The 23,954-nt window shown below is 42.2% G+C and overlaps 1 protein-coding gene across 1 annotated transcript in view; it reads left to right on the forward strand.

The window, feature by feature from the left end:
• The window catches only part of MAN2C1 (mannosidase alpha class 2C member 1), a 78,926-nt gene that overhangs the window by 12,925 nt on the left and 42,047 nt on the right, over positions 1–23,954 (forward strand). The window contains exons 4-11 of the mRNA XM_040342868.1: positions 576–646; positions 3,651–3,828; positions 6,594–6,783; positions 12,544–12,650; positions 14,372–14,482; positions 17,282–17,374; positions 18,902–19,018; positions 21,777–21,872. Of these exons, the coding sequence (XP_040198802.1) occupies positions 576–646; positions 3,651–3,828; positions 6,594–6,783; positions 12,544–12,650; positions 14,372–14,482; positions 17,282–17,374; positions 18,902–19,018; positions 21,777–21,872 (963 nt within the window). The remainder of the gene's footprint in view (positions 1–575; positions 647–3,650; positions 3,829–6,593; positions 6,784–12,543; positions 12,651–14,371; positions 14,483–17,281; positions 17,375–18,901; positions 19,019–21,776; positions 21,873–23,954) is intronic.

The following is a 23,954-nucleotide window of genomic DNA, read 5'->3' on the forward strand; positions in this document are numbered from 1 at the left end:
AGGTTTCCTGTTCCTCTCTTTTTAGGTGTACTTTAATAGACCACACAGTTGCAGCCTTGAAAGTATACCTAGTGCAAAATCTTTTTAGATTTATTTTTTTGATGGAGTACGAAATGAAAATAAATTCTTGATGTTTCCTCACTTTCAGTCCGGGTTCACACTGTTGTGTATTGGAAGCGGGATTCCTGCATCCAATTCACAGTAGCAGGAGATTGTGACGGACTCTCTATGGATCCGATTCACATATCTCCGATGCACAGGAGCCCTGTGCGTCTTTTGGTCCGTTTCAGGTCCGAATTCAGCTAAAAATTCAGGCTAAAATCGGACCTGAAACGGTGAACCAGGATGCACAGGGCCCTGCTGGTAGCCGCATCGGCATTAGGTGTGATCCAAGCCTCAGTGTCTGTGACAATCAGGACAAATAGAATGTATCCCCCCCTTCGCAGTCGCATACAGCAATAGGAACCTAATAAAGTATCTTAACCTACTTTGTTTACTCAAAAAAATGACTGAATAAACTTGTGACACAAAGTGTTTTTTTTTTTTTATATACGAATTATGATCTTTCCATGCAGGGTTTAACAAAAGAGGGTGAAAAAAACAGCTACATTTTGGCCAGACATTTAAAAGAAGGGGATCCACACAGGTAAGAACTCTGCAGTACATATTTAATGTTTGTCAAACAGTCATTTATGTTCTCCTATCACTACCTTTGTAGTGTCCAAGCATCCCCTATAGCAGTTATGGCGAACCTTGGCACCCCAGATGTTTTGGAAATACATTTCCCACGATGCACATGCGCTCTGCAGTGTAGTTGAGCATGATGGGAAATGTAGTTCCAAAACATCTGGGGTGCCATGGTTCACCATCATTGCCCTATAGTATCACCGGCTTCCACATGTATCTCCTGTCTTTACTGATCCAGTATTGCAGTTGATGCACTGGCTACATTTGCAGATTTCTATCTAGGAACTTATTCCGTTATACAGTGTGCAGAGCAAGGATCAAAGTGCAGTAATCACAACAGCAGATCAAGATCATGGCTTCAGTAAAAATATATCTAGTTTTTGCTGTGAGTTTCTGCACTTTGTACTTAACACTGAACAAACATGTTGCCAGTGTTCAAATATTCGAATAGTGCAAAGATTAAAATGAAAGGGGCTTTTAAAAGAGTGCAAGAGACAAAGGCGGAAACACAAGGCAATCAATATAAATCCATATCATACCAGTCTAGCTTTAGAAATGTGTAATCTGGTTGCTATGGGTTACTGTATTTTGCTCCATGTATTGTTTATTGAATTAGAACAGTGTTATTGAATTAAAGGAAATGCAGGCTACCAATCCACAGGAATCTACGTTGGTGTTTAAGTTCATGGTTAGGTTTTTGAAGGCATACAGATCACAACTACTGTATGTCTTCAAAAACCTAACCATGAACTTAAACACCAACGTACATTCCTGTGGATTGGTAGCCTGCATTTCATTTAATCCCATTCCAAGATTGCCAACACTTCAGTCTCCAAAAGGGCTTAACATCAAGCCAAGTTTATTTTTCCTGTACAAGATGGTCACTGGAGCACACTTCTGCTCTATAGATTAACCCCAAAGAAAAAAATAAATAAATGACTCCTGCTCCTTTAAAGCATGTTATACAGCATAGTGCTTGTGCTGTGTCATTTGCCCACCTGAAATACTTGGCTGATCCTGCCAGTTTCTCTCCTCCCCTATGTAAACTGACCACGGTGTATCATGGCTGCTGAGCTCTGACACTGTGGTCAGTTTATGTGCCTCCGTCATTCGCAGCTCTGCTGTCTCTCTCCTCTGTCCTCCTTGCCTGTTGGTTCCTGTGTCAGCCCCCCCTTCTCCTGCTTCTGTAATAACATGTCTTACTTTAAATAATCTGTTCTTTCTCCTAAAGATATGTTCCCCTGTGTGTGTGTGTGTGTGTGTGTGTGTGTGTTTGTTATAAAACAAAAAGCTGTGTATGCCTTATTTGTGAGAGCTGATCAGCGGTCACGTGACGCGCCATCTCTCTTCTCCCCCCTCCTGACTGACGTCAGCGGGGGAATCTCGGCCCCGCTCGCTGCATCTGTCAGACGGGGAGAGGAGAGAGGCGGCGCATCATGTGACTGCTTATCGGCACTCATGAAAAAGGTATATACAGCTTTTTTTTTTTTTTTATACAACACACACACACGGATATATCCTTAGAAGACTGAGCAGATTATATAAAGTAAGACATGTGGGTTAACAAGCCCTTTTTTAAGTGATTTATTCCTTCTAGCACCTGCCACTGGCAGTCCTCAAAATCTGTATCGCATTTGGTGACCATACGCACTTTGATAAATTATTTACTTTTTTTCACAAGTGTTCTCGTCCAATAGGAATAACATTCTGTAGTCAACAAACCATTTGAAAGATATGTCATAAACAGGGATTTTGATTTTGATAGTTAAGATTTCTTTGTAACCTATGATCATAAGTTATCGGTCTGTTCTCTGTTTCTACCAATTAATCTCATCTGATCATTGAAATACGATCAACAAAGTTGCTCAGTGCTGCCTATTGATGCAAAACAAATGATAATTTTTTGCTCAGGAGTCCTTCAGTTTTGATGCAATCAGAGTCAAAATCAATCCAAAGCAAAGTTATGGCATTTGATTGTTTGCAGATTTGATTGGTTTTGTACGAATTGCTCATCGATCGGTTAAAAACAATTGAAATATGTATTGCAATCAAATCTACAAGGCAGTTTTGTACAAACTTCTGAACCCTCACAAGAATCCTTCAGTTCTGATTTTGAGACCTACCAATGAATAATATACTTTGGGTATCTCTGCTATATGTGTGTGTGTGTGTGTGTGTGTGTGTGTGTGTGTGTGTATGTGTGTGTGTGTGTGTATGTGTGTGTGTATGTATATATATATATATATATATATATATATATATATATATTCATCATAGCTTGCCCTGTAAGCCAAGGACTGAACCTTTGAGCGTTCCGCTATTCTGGAGAGCCTAGGCTTGCCTCAGGCTAGCCTAATTCTTTTTTGTAACAATAATGCAGTCTATAGATGTCCGTTTTTTTATTCAAGCAGCAGGTCAATAGTATTAGACAGCGGGGAGACTTCCCCACCATCAGAATACACAGATCAGCAGTTCAGGATCTAACATCTGATCAGGATCTGATAGAGCGTTAGATCAGCTTCTGCACAACCACAGTGCCGATACATTGATCAATCATTCATTATCTGGTCAGTGCTGAATCTGCCCAATTTCGATCCATATATGGCCGGCATAAAAGGGAGAGATAGTACATTGTCTATCAGCCATCCTGTGAATACCATTTCACTGACATGCCCCAGCATTGAGTCTTCAAAATCTGTTTGCATGTGAGAGATCTTTTTCTGTTCACATCACATTCAATTTGGCAAAGATATTTCCTTCTTCATGCTCTCTACTTGGCTTTTCTATTACTGTTTTAGGATCGAAAATCTTGAATCTGATTGGTGGCTGTGGGCTAACAACATTTTCTTAGTATTATCACTTTAACCAGAAGTCCAGTCTGTTCCTTAGGCCTTATCATCTGTCATATAATATTATGAGTTTTTTTTTTTTCTCATTTTTGAGCTTTCTTCTTGTGTTATCAGCATGACCCTCTACATTGAGATGGCTTGCAATGGTCTATTTGGAGCTGGTCAGGGAGGGATGATTGCTCCGGTTGATCCAAAAAAGACCTTTACTCTACAGAAAGCTGAACTTGCTGTTTACAACCGCAATGTAGAAGAACTACTTCTGGATTTTGAAATTCTCTATGATATGGCCAGGGTAAGTAAAGTCTGCTGTATATAGTGTATAAGTGTAGCGCTCAAACAATACAATTGGGTAACCAAGTATTGTATATAATGAGTGGATATACCACAAAGTAGTGATGTCTCACTGTGGCAAAAACAATAATTATAGTAAATAGAAATCAAATGTAACAAAAAAAGGCGAAAACTAGTAGTCCATGAAGGAATATATAGTCCACTGAGTGTCACAGAGTGATTGTAGAAGAAAACAAACTTCATAGTGATTCTCGTGAAAAGAGTCGTGACTTCTTGTGTGAGATGTGATGACCCGCCACCGGTAAAATTGCAGGCTTACCCGAAAAAGTAGACTCAGGGGAACTTATGTCTCCATGAATCCACCAGGCATAAATTATGATGTTGTTGACTGGAAAATCCTTAAAGGAGTTGTAAAGGAAAACATTTTTTTTTTTGCTGAAATGACTGTTTACAGCAGGGGTGTCCAAACTTTTTTCATAGAGGGCCAGATTTGATGACGTGAACATGCGTCAGGGCCGACCATTTTGCCTGAAATTTTTTGAACCATTAAAATTCGGTCTAAGTGTGTTCGTCTGAGCACCAATACACTTCCCAACAAGAATTCTCTTGCCTTTGTGGCTGTTTGTGGTGAAGAGATGAGCTTGGGTGTGTTATTTGGATATACCGTATTTATCTGCGTATAACACGCACCTTCACTTTAAGAGGTACGTTTCAGACAAAAAAAATGTTTTTTTTAATTAAGAACTGTGAAGCAAAATAAGGGTCAGTGCCCATGAATGCAGCCTAATCAGTGCCCATGAATGCAGCCTCACAAGTGCCATAAATGCAGCCTCACCACTGTCATCAGTGCAGCCTGATCGATGCCCATCTGCAGCCTCGGAGGGGACAGGGAGGGGGGTGGGACGAGCGCCAACAGATTGCATACAGGAGAATCTCCTGTTTACACGGCAGCCTCTTTAATACAAAGTCCCGACTCCTATGACAGAAAGAACGATCATCCAATGGCATCCCAGGAGACGGGACTTCCTATTACAGATGCCACAGAGAAAACGGGAGATTCTCCTGTATGTAATCTGATGGCCCTCATCCCACTCCCCTCATTGTCCCATCCGAGGCAGTGTCTATAAATACAGTATATATCTTTTGTGGCCCTGGGGGGCCACAAAAGATATATATATATATATATATATATATATATATATACAAATTACCAGGGGGGCCACATTAAACCAGAACGCGGGCCGCAATTGGCCCCCGGGCCGGACTTTGAACATGCCTGGTTTACAGGGTATAGAGACATAATAGTTAACTGATTTGCTTTTAAAATTGATTAAAAATAGATAAAAATCAATCATATAATGTACCTGTACTTTCGTTTTTGCATATTATCCTGCCTGTGTGCATGTACAGATCCATAGAGCAGTGATGGTTTGGAAAATGAAACTAGAATCTCCCAGTACTGTGGTCCATAGGAAACAGACAACCAGGAAGTGACCAGAACAGAGAACAATTACAGCAACATCAGAGCAAAAACGAACAATGAGGACATGAAACCAAGCATCCTTTACCTGCAGACATTCCTCTTTTCACTTTCTCATTGTTCGTTTTTGCTCAGAAGTTGCTCTATTTCTTCTCTGTTCTGTTCACTTCCTGCTTGTCTGATTGTAACTCATCACAGTGAAGGGAGGCTTTACTGCGGTGGTCAGTGACGTGCTCGCCCCCTCCTGGGAACTACATCAGTGCTGCAGGATGCTCTCTACGTGTTAGAGACTTCAAGGAGGTGTGAATTATTGGGCGTGCCGCAATGCATACTGGGAAATGTAGTTCTTACATGAACGAGCGCCGCAAACCAGGAAGTGAATGAGAGAACAGAAACTAGAACGCCGGAGGTGATATAGATGAAGGAATTTAATAGGTATTTACTCGTTTTTTAACAGAATCATTACACTATTCTGCCTGTCTACCTTGCAGACATTAAATTTAGGCAACATTTTTTTTTCCATTACAACGCCTTTAATGGGTATACGTCATGACCTCCGATCGTCCGAAGTGGCAGGCTCAACAGGATGCAAGGCGAAAAAGTGATGTTGGATACACAAACTTGCCCCCAGTATATGTCAATGGTATGAGGAGATAAGAAAAGAGGATGGTGTGATGATTTGCTATTACTTTTAACCTCTTACTCATTCCATTAAATATGTGGGCCTACTGATCATTATTTAAAGTGATGCTAAAATCTCATTTTTTATTTCTAAAAATAACAAACATGTTATACTTGCTTGCTCTGTGTAGTGGTTTTGCACAGAGCAGCACGGATCCTCTTCTCGGGTCCCTCTTCAGTGCTCCTGGCCCCTCCCTCCTGTTGCGTGCCCCCACAGCAAGCTGCTTGCTATGGGGGCACCCAAGCTGAGTCACAGCTCCCTGTGTCCATTCAGACACGGAGCCGCGACCCGGCCCCACCCCCTTTCTCTTCTCATTGGCTCACTGACAATGAGGAGGGGAGTCTGGACAGCTGAGTCCCTGGTGCAACATCGCTGGATCTATATGGACCTTAGGTAGGTATTAAGGGGCGGGGCGGGATGCTGTACACACAAGCTTTTTTATCTTCATGCATAGAAAATCTTCTGCCTTTTAGAACCACTTTAAACCATACTTAGATTACTTCCTTTTCCTCTTTCTTTTGATAATTACCAACTGTAATATGTCGCCTTATATTTATGTGAAGTTCAAGCATAACATGAATTTCTTCTTGATGCATATCCCTAGTTGATTGGTGAAGATAACCAAAGAAGCTATCAAGCTCTCTATGTGGCCAACCAAATGGTGAACCTGTGTGATGTAGATGACCCCGGGACCTTTCCTGCTGTGGCCAAGTTGGCTTCCACATTTTTCAGCCAAAAGAATGGAGACAGTCAGCACATGATTCATGCCATGGGACATTGCCACATCGACTCGGGTAACTAACAATAGTAATATGACTGGCCTGGTTATACCATATTTATCGGCGTATAACACGCACCCCAACATAAAGAGGGAAGTATATTTCTATGACTGAGTCCATTGAGTCACTCATAATATTATGCTGATCAACAAACATATGGTAAAAACTTTGGCATCCATTGTTAAAGCTGCCTCCACCAGTTAACCACTTCAGCCCCAGACCATTTTGCTGGTCAATGACCGGGCCACTTTTTGTGATTTGGCACTGCGTCGCTTTAACTGACAATTGCGCGGTCGTGCGACGTGGCTCCCAAACAAAATTGACGTCCTTTTTTTACCACAAATAGAGCTTTCTTTTGGTGGTATTTGATCACCTCTGCGGTTTTTATTTTTTGCGCTATAAACAAAAATGGAGCGACAATTTTGAAAATAAATGAATATGTTTTACTTTTTGCTATAATAAATATCCCCCAAAAATATATAAAAAAATAAATATTTTTTCCTCAGTTTAGGCCGATACGTATTCTTCTACATATTTTTCGTAAAAAGAAAAAATCGCAATAAGCGTTTATTGATTGGTTTGCGCAAAAGTTTTAGCGTCTACAAAATAGGGGGTAGTTTTATGGCATTTTTATTATTATTTTTTTACTAGTAATGGCGGCGATCAGCGATTTTTATCGGTACTGCGACCTTATGGCGGACACTTTTGACACATTTTTGGAACCATTGGCATTTTTATAGCGATCGGTGCTATAAAAATGCATTGATTACTGTAAAAATGTCACCAGCAGGGAAAGGGGTTAACACTAGGGGCGATCAAGGGGTTAATTAATCAGTGGTTTTTAACATCTATCTTCATCCTCTTTTTGAAATCATTAGCAGCCAAAAACTGCTTTATCACTCATATGCAGACGACACGCAACTGTATTTCTGCATTTACAACAAAAAGGATCACCATCTCAATCTAGAGACATGCCTCTCTTTGATAGAGAACTGGATGACAAAGAGTTATCTTAAACTCAACGGAGCGATAACAGAACTTCTCCTGTTTCACGCCAAGCGTATGAATCAACCTGCAACAACTTGGACCCCCCGCCCATTCTGGGCAAAATCATCACCCCTAGCGCCAAAGTCAAAAGTCTGGGGGTCATCTTCGACTCTCACATGACATTGGACGCACAAATAGGGTCAGTAGTCAGCGGATCTCACCATCTGCTGCGCCTACTACGCAAACGTACTCCTTTCATTCCCAAAGAAGACATAGCGGTCGTGGTGGGAGAAATTGTAAACTCCAGATTGGATTATGCAAATGCCCTTTACCTCGGACTCCCAAAGTACCAAATCGCTCGTCTGCAAGTCGTACAAAACACGGCCGCCAGACTAGTGACTGGGATAAAACCTTGGGAATCAATCTCACCTTCGCTGAGAACCCTCCATTAGTTGCCAGTAAAAGACAGAATCACTTTTAAAGCACTCTGTCTAACGCATAGATGTATCCATGGGAATGCTCCCCATTATCTATGCGAAATCGCGTTCTGCGATCCACCAACCAAAATCTGCTCCAAATACCGAAAGCCAATTACAAGTCCAAAGGAGAAAGAAGATTCGCGGTCCAAGGACCTAGACTATGGAACGCTTTACCAACCAGCATTCGGTTGGAGGAGAACCACTTGGCGTTCAGGAGAAAGATCAAAACTCATCTCTTTTGATATCAAAGGAGACAGGAACAACGAGCGCCCAGAGGCGATTTGGTTCGCATGTGCCGCGCTATATAAGTTTTTTTTCATTCATTCATTCAATTATGTTCCCTGGGTGTGTTCTAACTGAGGGGGGGTGGGACTGACTAGGGGAAATGACAGATCGCTGTTCATACATTGTATGAACAGACGATCAGTCATTTCTCTCCATGAAAGAACCGGGAACTGTGTGTTTACACACACAGCTCCCAGTTCTCGCTCTGTAACGAGCGATCGCAGGTGCCCGGCGGTGATCGCGCCCGCTGGGCACTCACATCAGCACCGGGGCGAGCAGGGGGGCGCAATGCAAAATCACGTTCTATTGCGTGATTTTGCGCAGCCGAGCCGACCTGTCGCCGTAAAACTACGGTGGGCGGTCGGCAAGTGGTTAATGGATATTGTTTAAAGGGTGAAACTCTTTCCCTGCAGACATCTTTTCAAGGTTGGAATACTTTTTTGGATTAATGTTTTTTGTTACAGCAATGCTGAGGAATTAGAGGAGGTCAGGAATGATACGTCTCTTTTTTCCCAATAATTATAGAAGAAAAGGGTCGGCCATAGCAGCTGTGGAAACAGTCCACATAGCAGAACAACCTGAACATTCTTTTTCTGGGGCCGACCTGAGAAAGTAGATGTTATGACCCTGATGCTGGTTCAGTCTGGTGCTGATGTTCACAAGTAAATGTTAAGGCCCAGATTCACAAAAACTTACGACGGCGTATCTCCAGATACGCCGTCGTAAGTCTGAATGGCGGCCGCCGTATCTATGCGCCTGATTCATAGAATCGGTTACGCATAGATTTGGCCAAGATACGAGCGGCGTAAGTCTCCTACGCCGTCGTATCTTGGGTTGCAATAATTACGCTGGCCGCTAGGTGGCGCTTCCTTGATTTCCGCGTCGAATATGTAAATGAGCAAGATACGCCGATTCACGAACAAACATACGCCCGTCGCAATTAGTTACGCCGTTTACATAAGACATATACGCCGGCGTAAAGATAAAGCATGTCTCTAGGTGGCGCAGCCCATGCAAAGTATGGACGTCGGAACAAGCGTATCTTTTTACGTCGTTTGCGTAAGTCGTACGCGAATAGGGCTGTGCGTAAATTACGTTCACGTCACAGGCATTGAGCCGACGTATCTTTAGGCGTAAATACGACGTGATACTGAGCGCCGTTCGTTCGGCCATGCATCTACTTGGGGTCAAGCCTCATTTAAATACGACACGCCCCCTACCTGCCTACTTTGAATTACGCGCGCTTACGCCGCCCCATTTACGCTACGCCGCCGTAACTTAGGACGCAGGTGCTTTTGTGAATACAGCACTTGCCTCTCTAAGTTGCGGCGGTGTAGCGTAAATATGATACGCTACGCCCGCGCAACGTAGAGCGGCCGTACGTGAATCTAGGCCTAAATGTTTTAAAACACCATGGGGTCAATTCAGTGAAGGTAACTGCATGCGATATGAAGGTAACATGACTCTTATTTTGGAAATACCGCATGAGATAATAAGAGAGTCAAATATCCAATGTGAGATAAATACCGCCGAAAAAAAAAATCATTAAAAAGATAAATCATTAAATTCACTAAGGAACACACACATTGGGTATTTATCACCGAATGTAGGTAGCCAGTATTTTAGCGAAGTACAAAATACCAATGAGGGAACTCTGCACTGGCCAGTAAGTGAAAAGTATACAATGTATCCGTGTGGAAATGTTCTGCCCTGAGCTCTGAAATGTAAATACATTGTAACATTTTACCAGAGGGAGATGGTTCTGTGAATGAAAGTACAGTTTTGTAGTACAGTATGTCAGTGTGCATTTATTTTTTCCTCTGGTGCATTGTTGGCAAGCAAAAAAATTGTTAAAAAACGAGGCCAAAAATAATGCAAAATTTAAAGTGGAGCTCCAGGCTCCTTAAAGTGGAGGTTCACCCTATAAAAAATTTCTAACAAATCATCCAGCCCAGTCCTGCATATAAAATGACACTGACCCTTTTTTTTTTATTTGCCGTAGATATCGTTTAGCCGTGGAATTCACCGCGGTTTCCGGGTAGGGAATCCCGCGGGAGTGGCCTATTGACATGCTAAACGACGGCACACACAGCGCGTCACGACTTCCCGAAGGAAGATCGGCTCGGCTCGGCTCTAATCGGCGCCTGCGCACCGGCGCAGAATAGAGCCGAGCCGACCCAAGCTTCCTTCGGGAAGTCGTGACGCGCTGTGTGCGCCGTCGTTTAGCATGTCAATCAATTGGCATGACAATAGGAACGCCCACTCCCGCGGGATTCCCTATCCGGAAGCCGCGGTGAATTCCACGGCTAAACGATATCTACGGCAAATAAAAAAAAAAGGTCAGTGTAATTTTATATGCAGGACTGGGCTGGATGTATTGTTAGAAATTTTTTATAGGGTGAACCTCCACTTTAAGGGAAAGAAAAAAGTCAGCAGCTACAAATAATGTAGTTGTTGACTTTTAATATTAGGACACTTACCTGTCCAGGGATCCTGCAATGCCGGCCCCCCAAAGCCAGGAATCCAGTGGTGACTTCACCGGAGCTGATTTTTCAATTGGCTTTCGGGTGCTGCCGCTGCCATCTAAGCTGTGGGAGACCGACCGCGAAGCCGTAAGGCTTCACTGCTGGTTCCCTACTGGGAGGAGCCAGAAGTGGAAGCGAATTCCTGTCAAAACCAGGGACCCGCTCCCCCACGAGAGGTGACACATTTTGGAGGGGGGGGGGCAGAGGGGCGGAGCTTCCCCTTCTGTGTGGAGCTTTGCTTTAAATGATATACATTGCAAAACATAAATATTTAACGCATTCGGTAAATAAGGCTTTATTTTTTATTTTTTAATACAGTGATTTGATTACTTTTGAGATAAATATAGCACAAGTTATTTTAACTCAAAAATGTATGGGGTATTCATCTCCATATGAAGTAATTGTTCTACTTCAGGAGTACTGTGGCCTGCTTCTTACGAGATAAGTCAGTGGGCCAGATCCACAAAGCGCGGCGCTTCTTTACGGACGGCGTAGTGTATCTCAGATACACTACGCCACCGTAACTTATAGCGTATTTCCCATATTCTCAAAGAATTTGCGCCGTTAGTTACGGCGGCGTAGTGTAACTGTGTTGGCGTAATGGCGCGCAATTCAAATGGATCAGATGGGGGAGTGTTTTATGGTAATACGTCTTGACCCGACGTAAATTAAGTTTTTTCTGAACGGCGCATGCGCCGTCCGTGGGGGTATCCCAGTGCGCATGCTCGAAATTAACCCACAACAAGCCAATGCTTACGACGTGAACGTCATTCTACGCAAAGCCCTATTCGCAAACTACTTACACAAACGACGTAACATTTTCAAAATTCGACACGGGAACGACGTCCATACTTGACATAGGATACGCCTCATATAGCAGGGGTAACTATACGCCCAAAAAAGCCTTTACGAAAAACGACGTAAAAAAATGCGGCGGACGTACGTTCGTGGATCGCCGTATCTAGCTAATTTGCATACTAAACGCGGAAATCAACGGAAACGCCACCTAGCGGCCAGCGTAAATATGCACCTTAGATCCGACGGCGTACTAAGACGTACACCAGTCGGATCTAGCCCAGCTTCAGGCGTATCTTGTTTTGTGGATACAAAACAAAGATACGCCGGAGCAAACTAGAAGTTACGCGGCGTATCAATAGATACGCCAGCGTAAACGCTTCGTGGATCTGGCCCAGTATTTGGAGAATTGAGGAAGACCATATTAAACATCTTAGCATACAAAGAACTCGCCAAGCCATTTTAGGTGAATTCATAGCAAACCCCAAGATAGACCTAATGTGCAAAAGAACAGATGTTCCCATATAAATGTATCATCCTGGATGTGATGTAAAATGCAGAGGGGGGAAAAAGAATTGGTATCCACCGATACCGATCCATTCCTACAGACCAGGACCATCATTGTGTTCTTATACACACTGCTTGAAAAATTTGTTGTGAGCTGTTATGTGCTATATATATATTTTTCTTAAATTCTGTTACAGCATGGCTGTGGCCTTATAAAGAAACCATAAGAAAATGTGCCCGCAGTTGGGTGACCGCAGTACAGCTGATGGCCTCCAACCCAGATTTTACTTTTACATGCTCTCAGGTAAATCTCTCTTGGTTTTATCCATCATATTCACCAGCCATCTGTTCAGCTGTTATCACTGATCTAATCCATCATTCAGACTCCAATCACGGTAAACAGGAAGAGCCGTTGATTGGCTCTTCCTCAATCGCGTCTGACATATGCGAGTAGTGGAGAGCCGATCGGCTGCTCTCCTGACGGGGGAAGTCTGTGCTGATTGTTTATCAGCACAGCCCCCCCCTGCGGATGCCCACCCAAAACCACCAGGGATGTCACCAGGGATGGCCACTACTAATGACAACCAGGGATGGCATCCCTGGTGCCAATGTGTACCCACATGTGATGCCAATCGGTGCCCACCATCAATGTCTGCCAGTGCCTCCTAATCAGTGATGCTCATTAGTGCCCATCAGTGCTGCATATCAGTGCCACCTCATTGGCGCCACCTCTCCCACGCTCATTCCTTTCCACCTTTTGAGTGCCCATCAATACAGCCTCATCAGTGCCCATCAGTGAAGGATAAAACATACCTATTTACAAAATTTTATAATGGAATTTTTTTTAATTTTATCTGTTTAGCCAAAAATAAAAACTGCAGAGGTGATCAAATAACACCAAAATAAATCTTTATTTGTGGGAACCCATACTGCATCCTGGTGCCATCCCTTCCACATGTATCCAGCCACTCACATGATGTAAAAGCAAACGTGATTCATCAGACCAGGCCACCTTCTTCCATTGCTCCGTGGTCCAGATCTGATGCTCGTGTGCCCATTGTAGGCACTTTTGGCTATGGTCATGGGCCAGCATGGGCACCCTGACTGGACTGCAGCTACGCCGCCCCATACACCTCAAAATGTTATAGCCCTTTTGTTCTGCTTTCAACACTTCAGCTTCAGACACAACATGTTTACTTGCTGCATAATATATCCCACCGACTTTCAGATGTCCTTGTAATGAGATAATCAATGTTGATTACATAACCTTTCAGTGGTTATAAAGGTATGGCTGATCGGTGTATAGAGGTTTATAAATCCTTGCTATGTTTTCGAATGCGAAAAGCGAATTCCCCAAATGAGACCAGGATCTGCCAACCGTCTGTGGAGGACGGTGAGGAGTCCTCAGGAAACCACAAAATCCATATCAAAAGCTTATTAGCAAGATAGATTATCCTGAGCCTTTGTGATGGGAGGTAAGGTGGTAACTTTAGAAGGTGGCCACTGTGGTCAGAGAATACTGCTTCCATGAAGGGGTGGACTTGGTCAGTAAATATCCTAGAACAGGGGTCTCCAAATATTTTAAACAAAGGGCCGGTTTATTGTCCTTCAGACTTTAGGAGGGCCGGATTGTGGCCAGCAGGAGTAGAAATTGTCCTAGCATCAGTGGGAGTAAACATCCCCACATTTGGTATTGAGGGGGGGGGGGGGGAATAGTGCCCCATTGCTGGAATCCTAGGGAAGAATAGAGCCCTCATTATTTGTGTCGGTGGGTGAAATGGTGCTCCATTTTTGGTGTCAGATGGCATAATAGTGCCTTGTATCAGTGGGAGGAATAGTGGCCCAAGGGCCGGATAAAGGCAAGCAAAGGGCCACATCCGGCCCTAGGGCCACAGTTTGGAGACCACTGTCCTAGAACTTACTAGAATACATAAAATTCCAAAAAGAATAATAAAGAAGTGTAATGTGCAGTGAAATGTATCAACCCTAAACAGTGACATTAATAATATTTTTCCAATTTCACAGGCCCAGCAGCTGCAATGGGTGAAAACACACTATCCTGGGTTATACTCGCAGATTAAGGAGTATGTCAAGCGTGGTCAGTTTATTCCTGTTGGTGGCACATGGGTGGAGATGGTAAAATCATGGCTTGTTTTATCACTTTTTTCATATTCCAGAATATCTATTCTATACTTGCATATATGGAAAAGCTTGATTTAAACATTCATAAACCACAAACAGGCCTGTAAATGTGGAACAAGAGCCTTTCTAAGATCGTATAACCTTTAATTATTTAGAAAAAAAAATTGAACCTTTACAACCCCTTTTAATCTGTGCAGTTGGCCACCTAGAACTGCTCTGTCACTGAATGTTACTATTAGCCTAAATCAAGATCAGTACTTCCTATTCATATGTAGCTTGTTTTCTCTTGGTACCACTATGTGCTGTTTCTCTATGAATAGGTCAATATTATATATCCATTTATTAAAGGTCAGATATATTTGTCACAATTTTATTTATTTAAAATAATAATTTTGAGAGTTTTGCCTCCTTATAAAGGTGATCTTGGGAATAGTTTTTTCACACTTTTGCCATATTTTGAGAAAGGTAAAATGAATCCAGAGAAATCTGTTTTGTAGATAATTCATCAGTTAAAACAAACTTGTCATGAAAAAAGGTTTGATGCCCCTTTTAAAATGTCATATTAACCCTCTGGCATTGGTGCTTTCTGAGTTTCTGACTCGCACTCTTGCTCCAGGTCAAGGGCTAATGCCGCGTGCACACGAACGTTTTTCATGTCATGGAAAAAAACAATGTTTTTCTTGACGTGATTCCTCTCAAGCCTGCCTTGCATACACACGATCGTGATAAAAAATGCTTGAGCAAAGCGCACTGACGTACAACACGTACGACGGCACTATAAAGGGGAAGTTCCATTCGAATGCCACCACCTTTTGGGCTTATTATGCTAATTTCCCTTGCTTCTGAGCATTCATGTTTCTTTCCCCGTCGTTAAAGCGTATACGCGACCGTTTTTCACGACGAGAAAAACATAGACGCGAAAAACGAAGAGAAAATATCATGTTCTAAATTTTTAATGCCCGTTTTTCTCATCAAGAAAAATTCTCTGGAGCCTACACACGACACGAATTGCATTTTTCTCGCCATGAAAAACGGTCGTGTGTACGCGGCATTAGAATGTACAGAAGCCAGAGACAGCCAGACAGTTAATATTTCTAACAAACTCAGCAATGTCAGCCCATGTGTTTTGTGACAGCTTTACTAAAGACTTCTTACCTTTTTCTTAATCCTAATTGTCACTGATAACTGCACCAACCTATGATAAAGTACTTTTATTTTTTTCCTACTTTGGTGTAGAGCAGGGGTCTCAAATTTCTAAACAAGGGGCCAGTTTACTGTCCTTCAGAATTTTTAGGGGGCTGGACTGTGGCCATTGGGAGTAGAAAAGATCCCAACATCAGTGGGAGGAATAGTGCCCCATCCTTTGATTCAGTGGGAGGAATTGAGCCCCATCATTGGTGTCATTGGGAGGAATAGTACCCCATCAGTGTCAGTGGGGGGGACTTATTACCCATTGCTGGTATCAGTGGATGAAATGGTGCCCCAGGGCCAGGTAATAGCACACAAAGGGCTGCATCCGCCCCCCGGGGCTGCAGTTTGGAGACCACTGGTGTAGAGGAACAAATTATAATTCCTTATTTTTTTTATTTTTTTAAACACAAATGAAATGATCCTTACATGTAGCTATTGAAAACCTGCACTTGCTACTACAATGGAATTGTACAGGTGGGAGCTGATAATGATGGGAACATCTCTTATAGTAGTGTATTTTCCTATCATATGTACATAGAGCTGCACGATTAAGAGTGAAGAATCGAAATCGCAATCTTTTTCCCTTCCCGATCTTCAAAAGAGCATGTCACGATCTTTCTAACAAGTGCAGAGAGTTCTCACAGCTGGAAAAACAAAATCCAGGCAGCCTGGCATGTTTTAAAATAACACGCGAATAAGTAGAAACAAGGTATCTTTTTGTTCTTTTATCAAAGGAAAGAACTCCAACCATTTAAAGACCATTATATACTGAAAAAAAACTCAATGAGAGTGGGATTTTTAAGGCAACAAATATAAAGCAAAAATAATTTATAAAAAAGTATACATTTATTACAAAGCATATATATATAGTAGAAAAACAATATCAATAATGAGACAAAGATCATTTATAAAAACAATTCAAATGATACTGTCTGTCACTACATGCCCGTAATCAGCAAGCTGTAGGCATGCAAGACAGTCCGACACGTTTCGAATGTGCGACATTCTTCCTCGGGGTAATTTACAGTATCAGATTCTAAAGTAGAAAAATACAGATTACCATTTAAAGACCAAACCTTTTCTGACATTTGTTGCTTACAAGTAAAAAATCATAATTTTCTGCTAGAAAATTACTTGAAACACCCAAACATGATTTTTTTTTTTTTTTTTTTTAGCAGAGACCCTAGAGTATAAAATGGTGGTGGTTGTTGCAATATTTTATGTCACACCTTATTTGCACAGCGGTTTTTCAAACGTAATTTTCTTGTAAAAAAATACACTTTTTAATGAATAAAAAAAAAACGAAAACAACTTTTTTTTGTACAATGTGAAAGAAGATGTTACACTGTGAGAATCGTGATCGTTATTCTAAGCAAAAAAATGGTGATTCTCATTTTAGCCAGAATCATGCAGCTCTATATGTACAGTATAATCACTACATACATTTTATTTTTAATGAGGGACTTGAATTTGCACACATATCTGTTTTTGAAGGATCTGTGTATTGCTTTATATATGGAATGCATGTATTCTGCCTAAATTCCCAGGCATTCATAGTCTACTACTAGTCAGGCATTCATAGTCTACTCTTATGTTCCATAGGATGGAAACCTTCCCAGTGGTGAGTCGATGGTTCGCCAGTTTCTTCTGGGCCAGTACTTCTTCCAGGAGGAGTTTGGCAAGATGTGCCCAGAGGTTAGATGCATGTCATTATATGTGGAATGTTTGCATGGTGTTACCGGGAAGTTAATGATTAGTGTTTGCACATCTTAGATTGAACAGTATTGGCCCTTAACATATAAAGTGCACTGTTTTTTCTTTTCTTTTTCTCCCAGAGACATGCCGTGGGTGTTTATTTTAGTTTTACCTTTTATTTATAGTCTGCACAAGGTAGATTCAATGGGATTTATTATTAAATGAACTAAAGATTAACTCAACCAACATTGGTTCAATTACCAAATTACTTCCTAAATCTATTGGGGATTCCAGTGACAATGTTTCCCTGTAGTAGTCTGACTCGTTCCATAAGGCCATAATGGAAATGCCATTCTTTACCAGTTGAATGTTCCAATGATTTGTTTACATGTAGACTCCAAGGCAGGTTGGCATGATACCATTATTGGACTGGCTACCTTACTGCTCCTATGGAATAGAGGCAAGCTGTTAATGATGCTACTGGGAATATGGCGGGAATATCTCACCATTGCAGCCTCTGAAAGATTTGGAGAGAAATTTCAGAATATAAAATCAATTAATAAACTGCTTATGGTCTCTGGGAAACATGGCAGCTTTGCTAAATTCAAAGAACATTTAGCGGCAAAGTGGTTGTGATATCCTGATCGGACATCATGTGACGTGATCAGTATATCACAGCCGGCACACGCCCACAGGGGCACGCAGCACGGCTATCGGAGGTGCTGTGTATCAGTCTGAGGCTTCATACCACATGATCAGCTGTGACCAATGACAGCTTATCATCGCGTGAACCAGGAAGCGCCGGTAAATGGCTCTCCTCAGTTCACGCTGACAGGAAAGCCGATCGCGGTTCTCCCTGTCAGGGGGGGGGTCTGTGCTGATTATCAGCACATTGATTATCAGCACAGCCCCCATCAAAAGGTGCCAATCAGTTGCCAATAAATGCCCATCACATGCCAGCCTGTGCCCCTCTATAAAGCCTGTCAGTGCCCATGAAAGTGCAGATCAGTGCCCAAAAATGTGCCAATCAGTAATGCCTGTCAGTGCCCCATCAAAGTGCCAATCGGTGGCACTCAGAAAAGCCTGTCAGTAGCTCCTCATCAGTGCTACCTATCAGTTCCGTCAGTGCTGCCTATCAGTTTTCTTTTTCAAAAAATTGTCTATTTTTCGTCTATAGTGCAAAAATTAAAAATCGCAGAGGTGATAAAATACCACTAAAAGAAAGCTCTATTTGTGGGAAGAAAATAATAAAAATTTCATTTGGGTACAGTGTTGTATGACCGCACAATTGTCATTCAAAGTGCGACAGCGCTGAAAGATAAAAATTGTCTTGGGCAGGAAAGGGGGAAAGTGCCTGGTATGGAAGTGGTTAAATTATGTGCAAAAATGATTTTGTTTCATAGTTACTCAGCATGATTGGATTTTTAAACTAAACACCGGCTCACTGCACTTCTTCTGCACCCGCATGGCATTTTCTAGCGTTCAATTACTGTTAACAGATTTGTGTTTCTTTTGATCTCTTGTTAGTTTTGGTTACCGGACACATTTGGATATTCCGCTCAGCTGCCTCAGGTGATGAATGGCTGCGGGATCCGACGTTTCTTGACTCAGAAGTTGAGCTGGAGTCTGGTCAACGCTTTTCCTGTGAGTTATGCCATGTCAGAGTTTATTAACTGATTGGTTATTAAAAACAAGTCCAAGAAAAACTGTTCCTCCAAAAACTGATCACATTCCTCTTTAAGGTGGAGTTCCAGGCTAAAATCAAAGTAGGTGTCATCCAATAGAGCACCCTAGCCCCAAGCCCCTTCCAACCCTCGTATTTTGATATCTTTTTTTTGAGGGCTGGGGAAATTCAAGATTAATTCCTCGAATAATCTTTAATTTTTTTGATCGATCAAAATTCTTGACATCACCGGACAGCCTGGACAGTGAGACTTACCCTGCTGGATGCGAGCAAACTGCGCCCATTGGATTGAGGTACCTTTGCATCTGTGGAGCAGGAGGATGCATCAGGCTCCAGCAGGGGAAGGGGGCAAAAATAACCATTGTGTTCCTGTCCTAAGCAGTTTTGTGCAGACAATTCTTTGTGTAGGGGCAACATCTGTTCCGTGCGAAAGACTGTTCAGTTCTTCAGGGTATATTGTCAATAAAATGCGATCATGTCTGCTTCCAGAAAATGTAAACACTCTGGTATGTCTGTGATGCCTACTTGCCTACTATAAAGTGACTGACAGTCAATATACTAGATAAGTTTTATAATTAAAGTTAAACTAACTTTCTAAGTTTTTCTTAAAGTTTAATGAAAAAAAATTGCTTGCGTCAGTTCTACAATTTGAATTTAAAACTTATTTGTGTGAACTGTGAAGTTAAGTCATGGATTGTGGAAACTAACTAGTTTCGAGTGATTGTATATAGTGTATACCACATTTACCACTGACTAATGCAGAGATGCAATGCAAGGAGATCAGCTAAAAAGTAATTGGATCTGTATGTGCGTTATAATTAATCGAAATTAGTCGATTAATCGATTAAAAAAAAATAGATTAATCGAACACTTTTTTTTTTGGTGTGTTTCGTACCCTTTTTTTTTCCAGCAGGGCCTCTGTCCTACACCGACGCGGCAAGGTACGCCATCTCCGGATTTAGATTGGCCCCTCCTCCTTGCCCCACTGCCTTCTGGGATCTGTGTGTGTCCCAGAAGATGATTAGGCCATTCAGAAAGCGCAGCGCGACTTGCACAGTAGGAAACCGGCAGTGAAGCCTTAAAGGGGTTGTAAAGGTTTGTTTTTTTATTTTCTAAATAGGTTCCTTTAAGCTAGTGCATTGTTGGTTCACTTACCTTTTCCTTTGATTTCCCTTCTAAATGATTTTTTTCTTTGTCTGAATTTCTCACTTCCTTTTCCTCCTCAGTAAGCTGTTCTGGCTGACTAACCCCCAGCCAGAACGGCTCGGATGATGGGGGCAAGCTTACTGAGGAACTAACAGGAAGTGAGAAATTCAAAGAAAATAAAACATTTAGAAGGGAAATGGAAGGAAAAGGTAAGTGAACCTTCAACCAACAATGCACTAGCTTAAAGCAACCTATTTAGAAAATAAAAAACAAACCTTTACAACCCCTTTAATGTTTAATGAAAGAAGTAGTAGTAGGAATTATATGGTCAGATAGACCCCATGATGCGCTTCCATTCCTACATAAACATATCTAAAAAATGAGTTTTTTCAGATGAAGAAAACAGGTTGTGTATGACCAGTCGGAAGCTGGCAGCACATAGGGAAATAATAATGGTAACATTATTGGCAGTTAAAGAAGCCAAACGTCTGTGCGCAGGCGCCGTATAGCTCCGACTTGATGTTCGGCTTCTTTCAGCAACTTGTGACGCTCCTTATGCGACGGGGGGGTCGTTTTTGTCAATCACTAACTGCTGCATAGGAACGCCCACTCCCGCGGGAGGCACTACCCGGAAGCCGGGGAAGAAAATAGCTATACGAGGTATGTACAGCAAAAAAAATACTGTCGGCATACTGTCAATGTCGAGAGTGAGCTCAATGTAATGTTAGAAAATTGTTTTTAGGGTGAACCCCCGCTTTAATGTTGATGGAGGGCGTTTAATATTGCAGGTAGATTGATCATATGTGTGAATCTAGTAATTAATAAACTTGTTTGTTTTATAACGTGAGTTGACTCCTATTCTGATTAGGCACATAGATTTATATTGGAATATTATTTGACATGTTGGGAATAGATGTAAACATATTAGAACTGTAAGCAGTGGGTTCCAGCAGGTAACATACTTACTCTATTACCACCTGTATATAACTTCTTTGACACCCCCCCCCCCCATAAAATAATTCCTTCTGCTCCAGAGAAAGTCATTTAGCTGCATTCTTTTGTAAAGTAATGTAGACATAGTGGGAGAGATTTACTATCTGGTGCATCTGTGCATGGTAACCAATCAATCAGCTTCTAACTTAAGCTTTAACAATAAAACCTAAAAGCTAATTGGTTACTTTACGCAGCTGCGCAGTACATTCTGTGTGCTCCAAATTTTGTAAATCGCTGTTTTCTTCCCAAAAAGTAGTAAATAGACTTTTTCTTTAAGTAAAATCCATTTTCCAATTTGTGTTCACCATTTCTGGGTGGGGTAGCAGTGGATGCAATACAGCGATGATGTAGACCAGGGATATGCAATTAGCGGACCTCCAGCTGTTGCAAAACTACAAGTCCCATCATGCCTCTGCCTCTGGGTGTCATCCTTTTGGCTGTCAGAGTCTTGCTATGCCTCATGGGAATTGTAGTTCTGGAACAGCTGGAGGTCCGCTAATTGCATATCCCTGATGTAGATGTTTGTGTTGGTTTATGTGCTTTCATACCTTGAATTGCTCACATTCTGTCTTTTTACAGCATCATACCTTTCATTGGACAGGAATTGATGGTTCAAAGGTTCTGGCTCACTTCCCCCCAGGGGATTCCTATGGAATGAAGGGCACAGTGGAGGAGGTATGTAGTGGCCATGTATGTACAGATGTTGTGAAGCTGGGATTGGATTATTTATAATGGTATACCTAATTACTTCATCTCTCATACCACTTATGGCCCAGAGAAGTTTTTACATTCTCAGGCCCGCGTTTAGAAAGGAGTTACGTCGGCGTATCTCCTGATACGCCGTCGTAACTCCGAATGCGGGCCGTCGCATCTCGGCATCTGATTCATAGAATCAGATAAGCCTCAATGTTGCCTAGATACGAGCGGCGTAAGTCTCCTACGCCGTCGTATCTTAGGGTGCAATATTTACGCTGACCGCTAGGGGCGCTTCCCAAGACTTTTGCGTTGAATATGCAAATTAGGTAGATACGCCGATTCAGGAACGTACGTCCGCCCGGCGTATTTTTTTTACGTCGTTTACGTTCCGCTTTGAAAATTTTACGTCATTTGCGTAAGTCGTTAGCGTATAGGGCTGTACGTAAGTTACGTTCACGTCTAAAGCAATGACGATTTGCGGCATAATTTCGAGCATGCACACTGGGATTCTTTCACGAACGGCGCATGCGCCGTTCGTAAAATACGTGGGGTCACACTAAATTTACATAAAACACACCCACATCATCCACATGTGAATTAGGCGGGCTTACGCCGGACCACATGCGTTACGCCGCCGTAACTTAGGGCGCAAGTTCTTTATGAATACGGGACTTGCGCCCTAAGTTACGGCGGCGTAACATACCTGAGATACATTACGCCCACGGATAGATACACCATTATATCTGAATCCAGGCCTCAGTGTTCAACTATACATTCACCGGACACTTTATTAGGTACACCTTGCTAGTACCGGGTTAGACCCCCTTTTGCCTTCAATTCTTCGTGGCATGAATTCAACAATGTGTTGGAAACATTCCTCAGAGATTTTGGTCCGTATTGACATGATGGCATCACACACTTGCTGCAGATTTGTCAGCTGCACATCCATGATGCGAATCTCCCATTCCTCCACATACCAAAGGTGTTCTATTGGATTGGGATGTGGTGACTGTGGAGGCCATTGGAGTACAGTGACCTCATTGTCCAGTGATGAGATGATTTGATCTTTGTGACATGCTGGATTATCCTGCTGGAAGGAGCCATCAGAAGATGGGGACACTGTAGTCATAAAGGGATGAACATGGTCAGCAACAATACTCAGGTAGGCCGTAGAATTTAAACGATGCTCAATTGGTACTAAAGGGCCCAAAGTGTGCCAAGATAATATCCTCCACACCATAGGTGTGCGCACAGGGTGTGCCTGGGCACACCCTAATCACCCTGTGCAGATTCCCCCTGCTTTTTGGCTGCAGAGAAATGGAATCTCTGTCCTCAGTTCCTTTTTCTGTCTCAAAAGTGAAACATAAGGGGTATGTTTAGACCCCTGATATTTAACCAAAGACCCTCAATGGGGCTCCTAAAAAAAACTGTAAAAAATAAAATAAAAATTATTGTAAAAAACAATAAAAAATTAAAATGTAAAAAAGTAAAAATAATAAAAATAAACTGACACCAATCTCTACCCTACTGACACCGTCCACTGCTCTACCGGCTCCAACTTCTGCCCTTCTGGCATTGTCTACTGCTCTATTGACACTGCCACCGTCCATTGCCCTACCGCTATATATATATATATATATATATATGTGTGTGTGTGTGTGTGTGTGTGTGTGTGTGTGTGTGTGTGTGTGTGTGTGTGTGTGTGTGTGTGTGTGTATATATTACACACATACATGTGTGTTTGAGCTTTGGGGTGCACACCCTAATGCAATAAGCTGCGCACACCTATGCTCCACACCATTACACCACCACCAACCTGAACCGTTGATACAAGGCAGGATGGATCCATACTTTCACGTGGTTGACACCAAATTCTGACCCTACCATCTGAATGTTGCAGCTGAAATCGAGACTCATCAGATCAGGCAACATTTTTCCAATCTTCTATTCAATTTTGGTGAGTCTGTGCGAATTGTAGCCTCAGTTTCCTGTTCTTAGCTGACAGGAGAGGCACCCGGTGTGGTTTTCTGCTGCTGTAGCACATCTGTTTCAAGGTTCGAT

This window comes from Rana temporaria, chromosome 3 (assembly GCF_905171775.1).
Source record: "Rana temporaria chromosome 3, aRanTem1.1, whole genome shotgun sequence".
Taxonomy (NCBI): domain Eukaryota; kingdom Metazoa; phylum Chordata; class Amphibia; order Anura; family Ranidae; genus Rana; species Rana temporaria.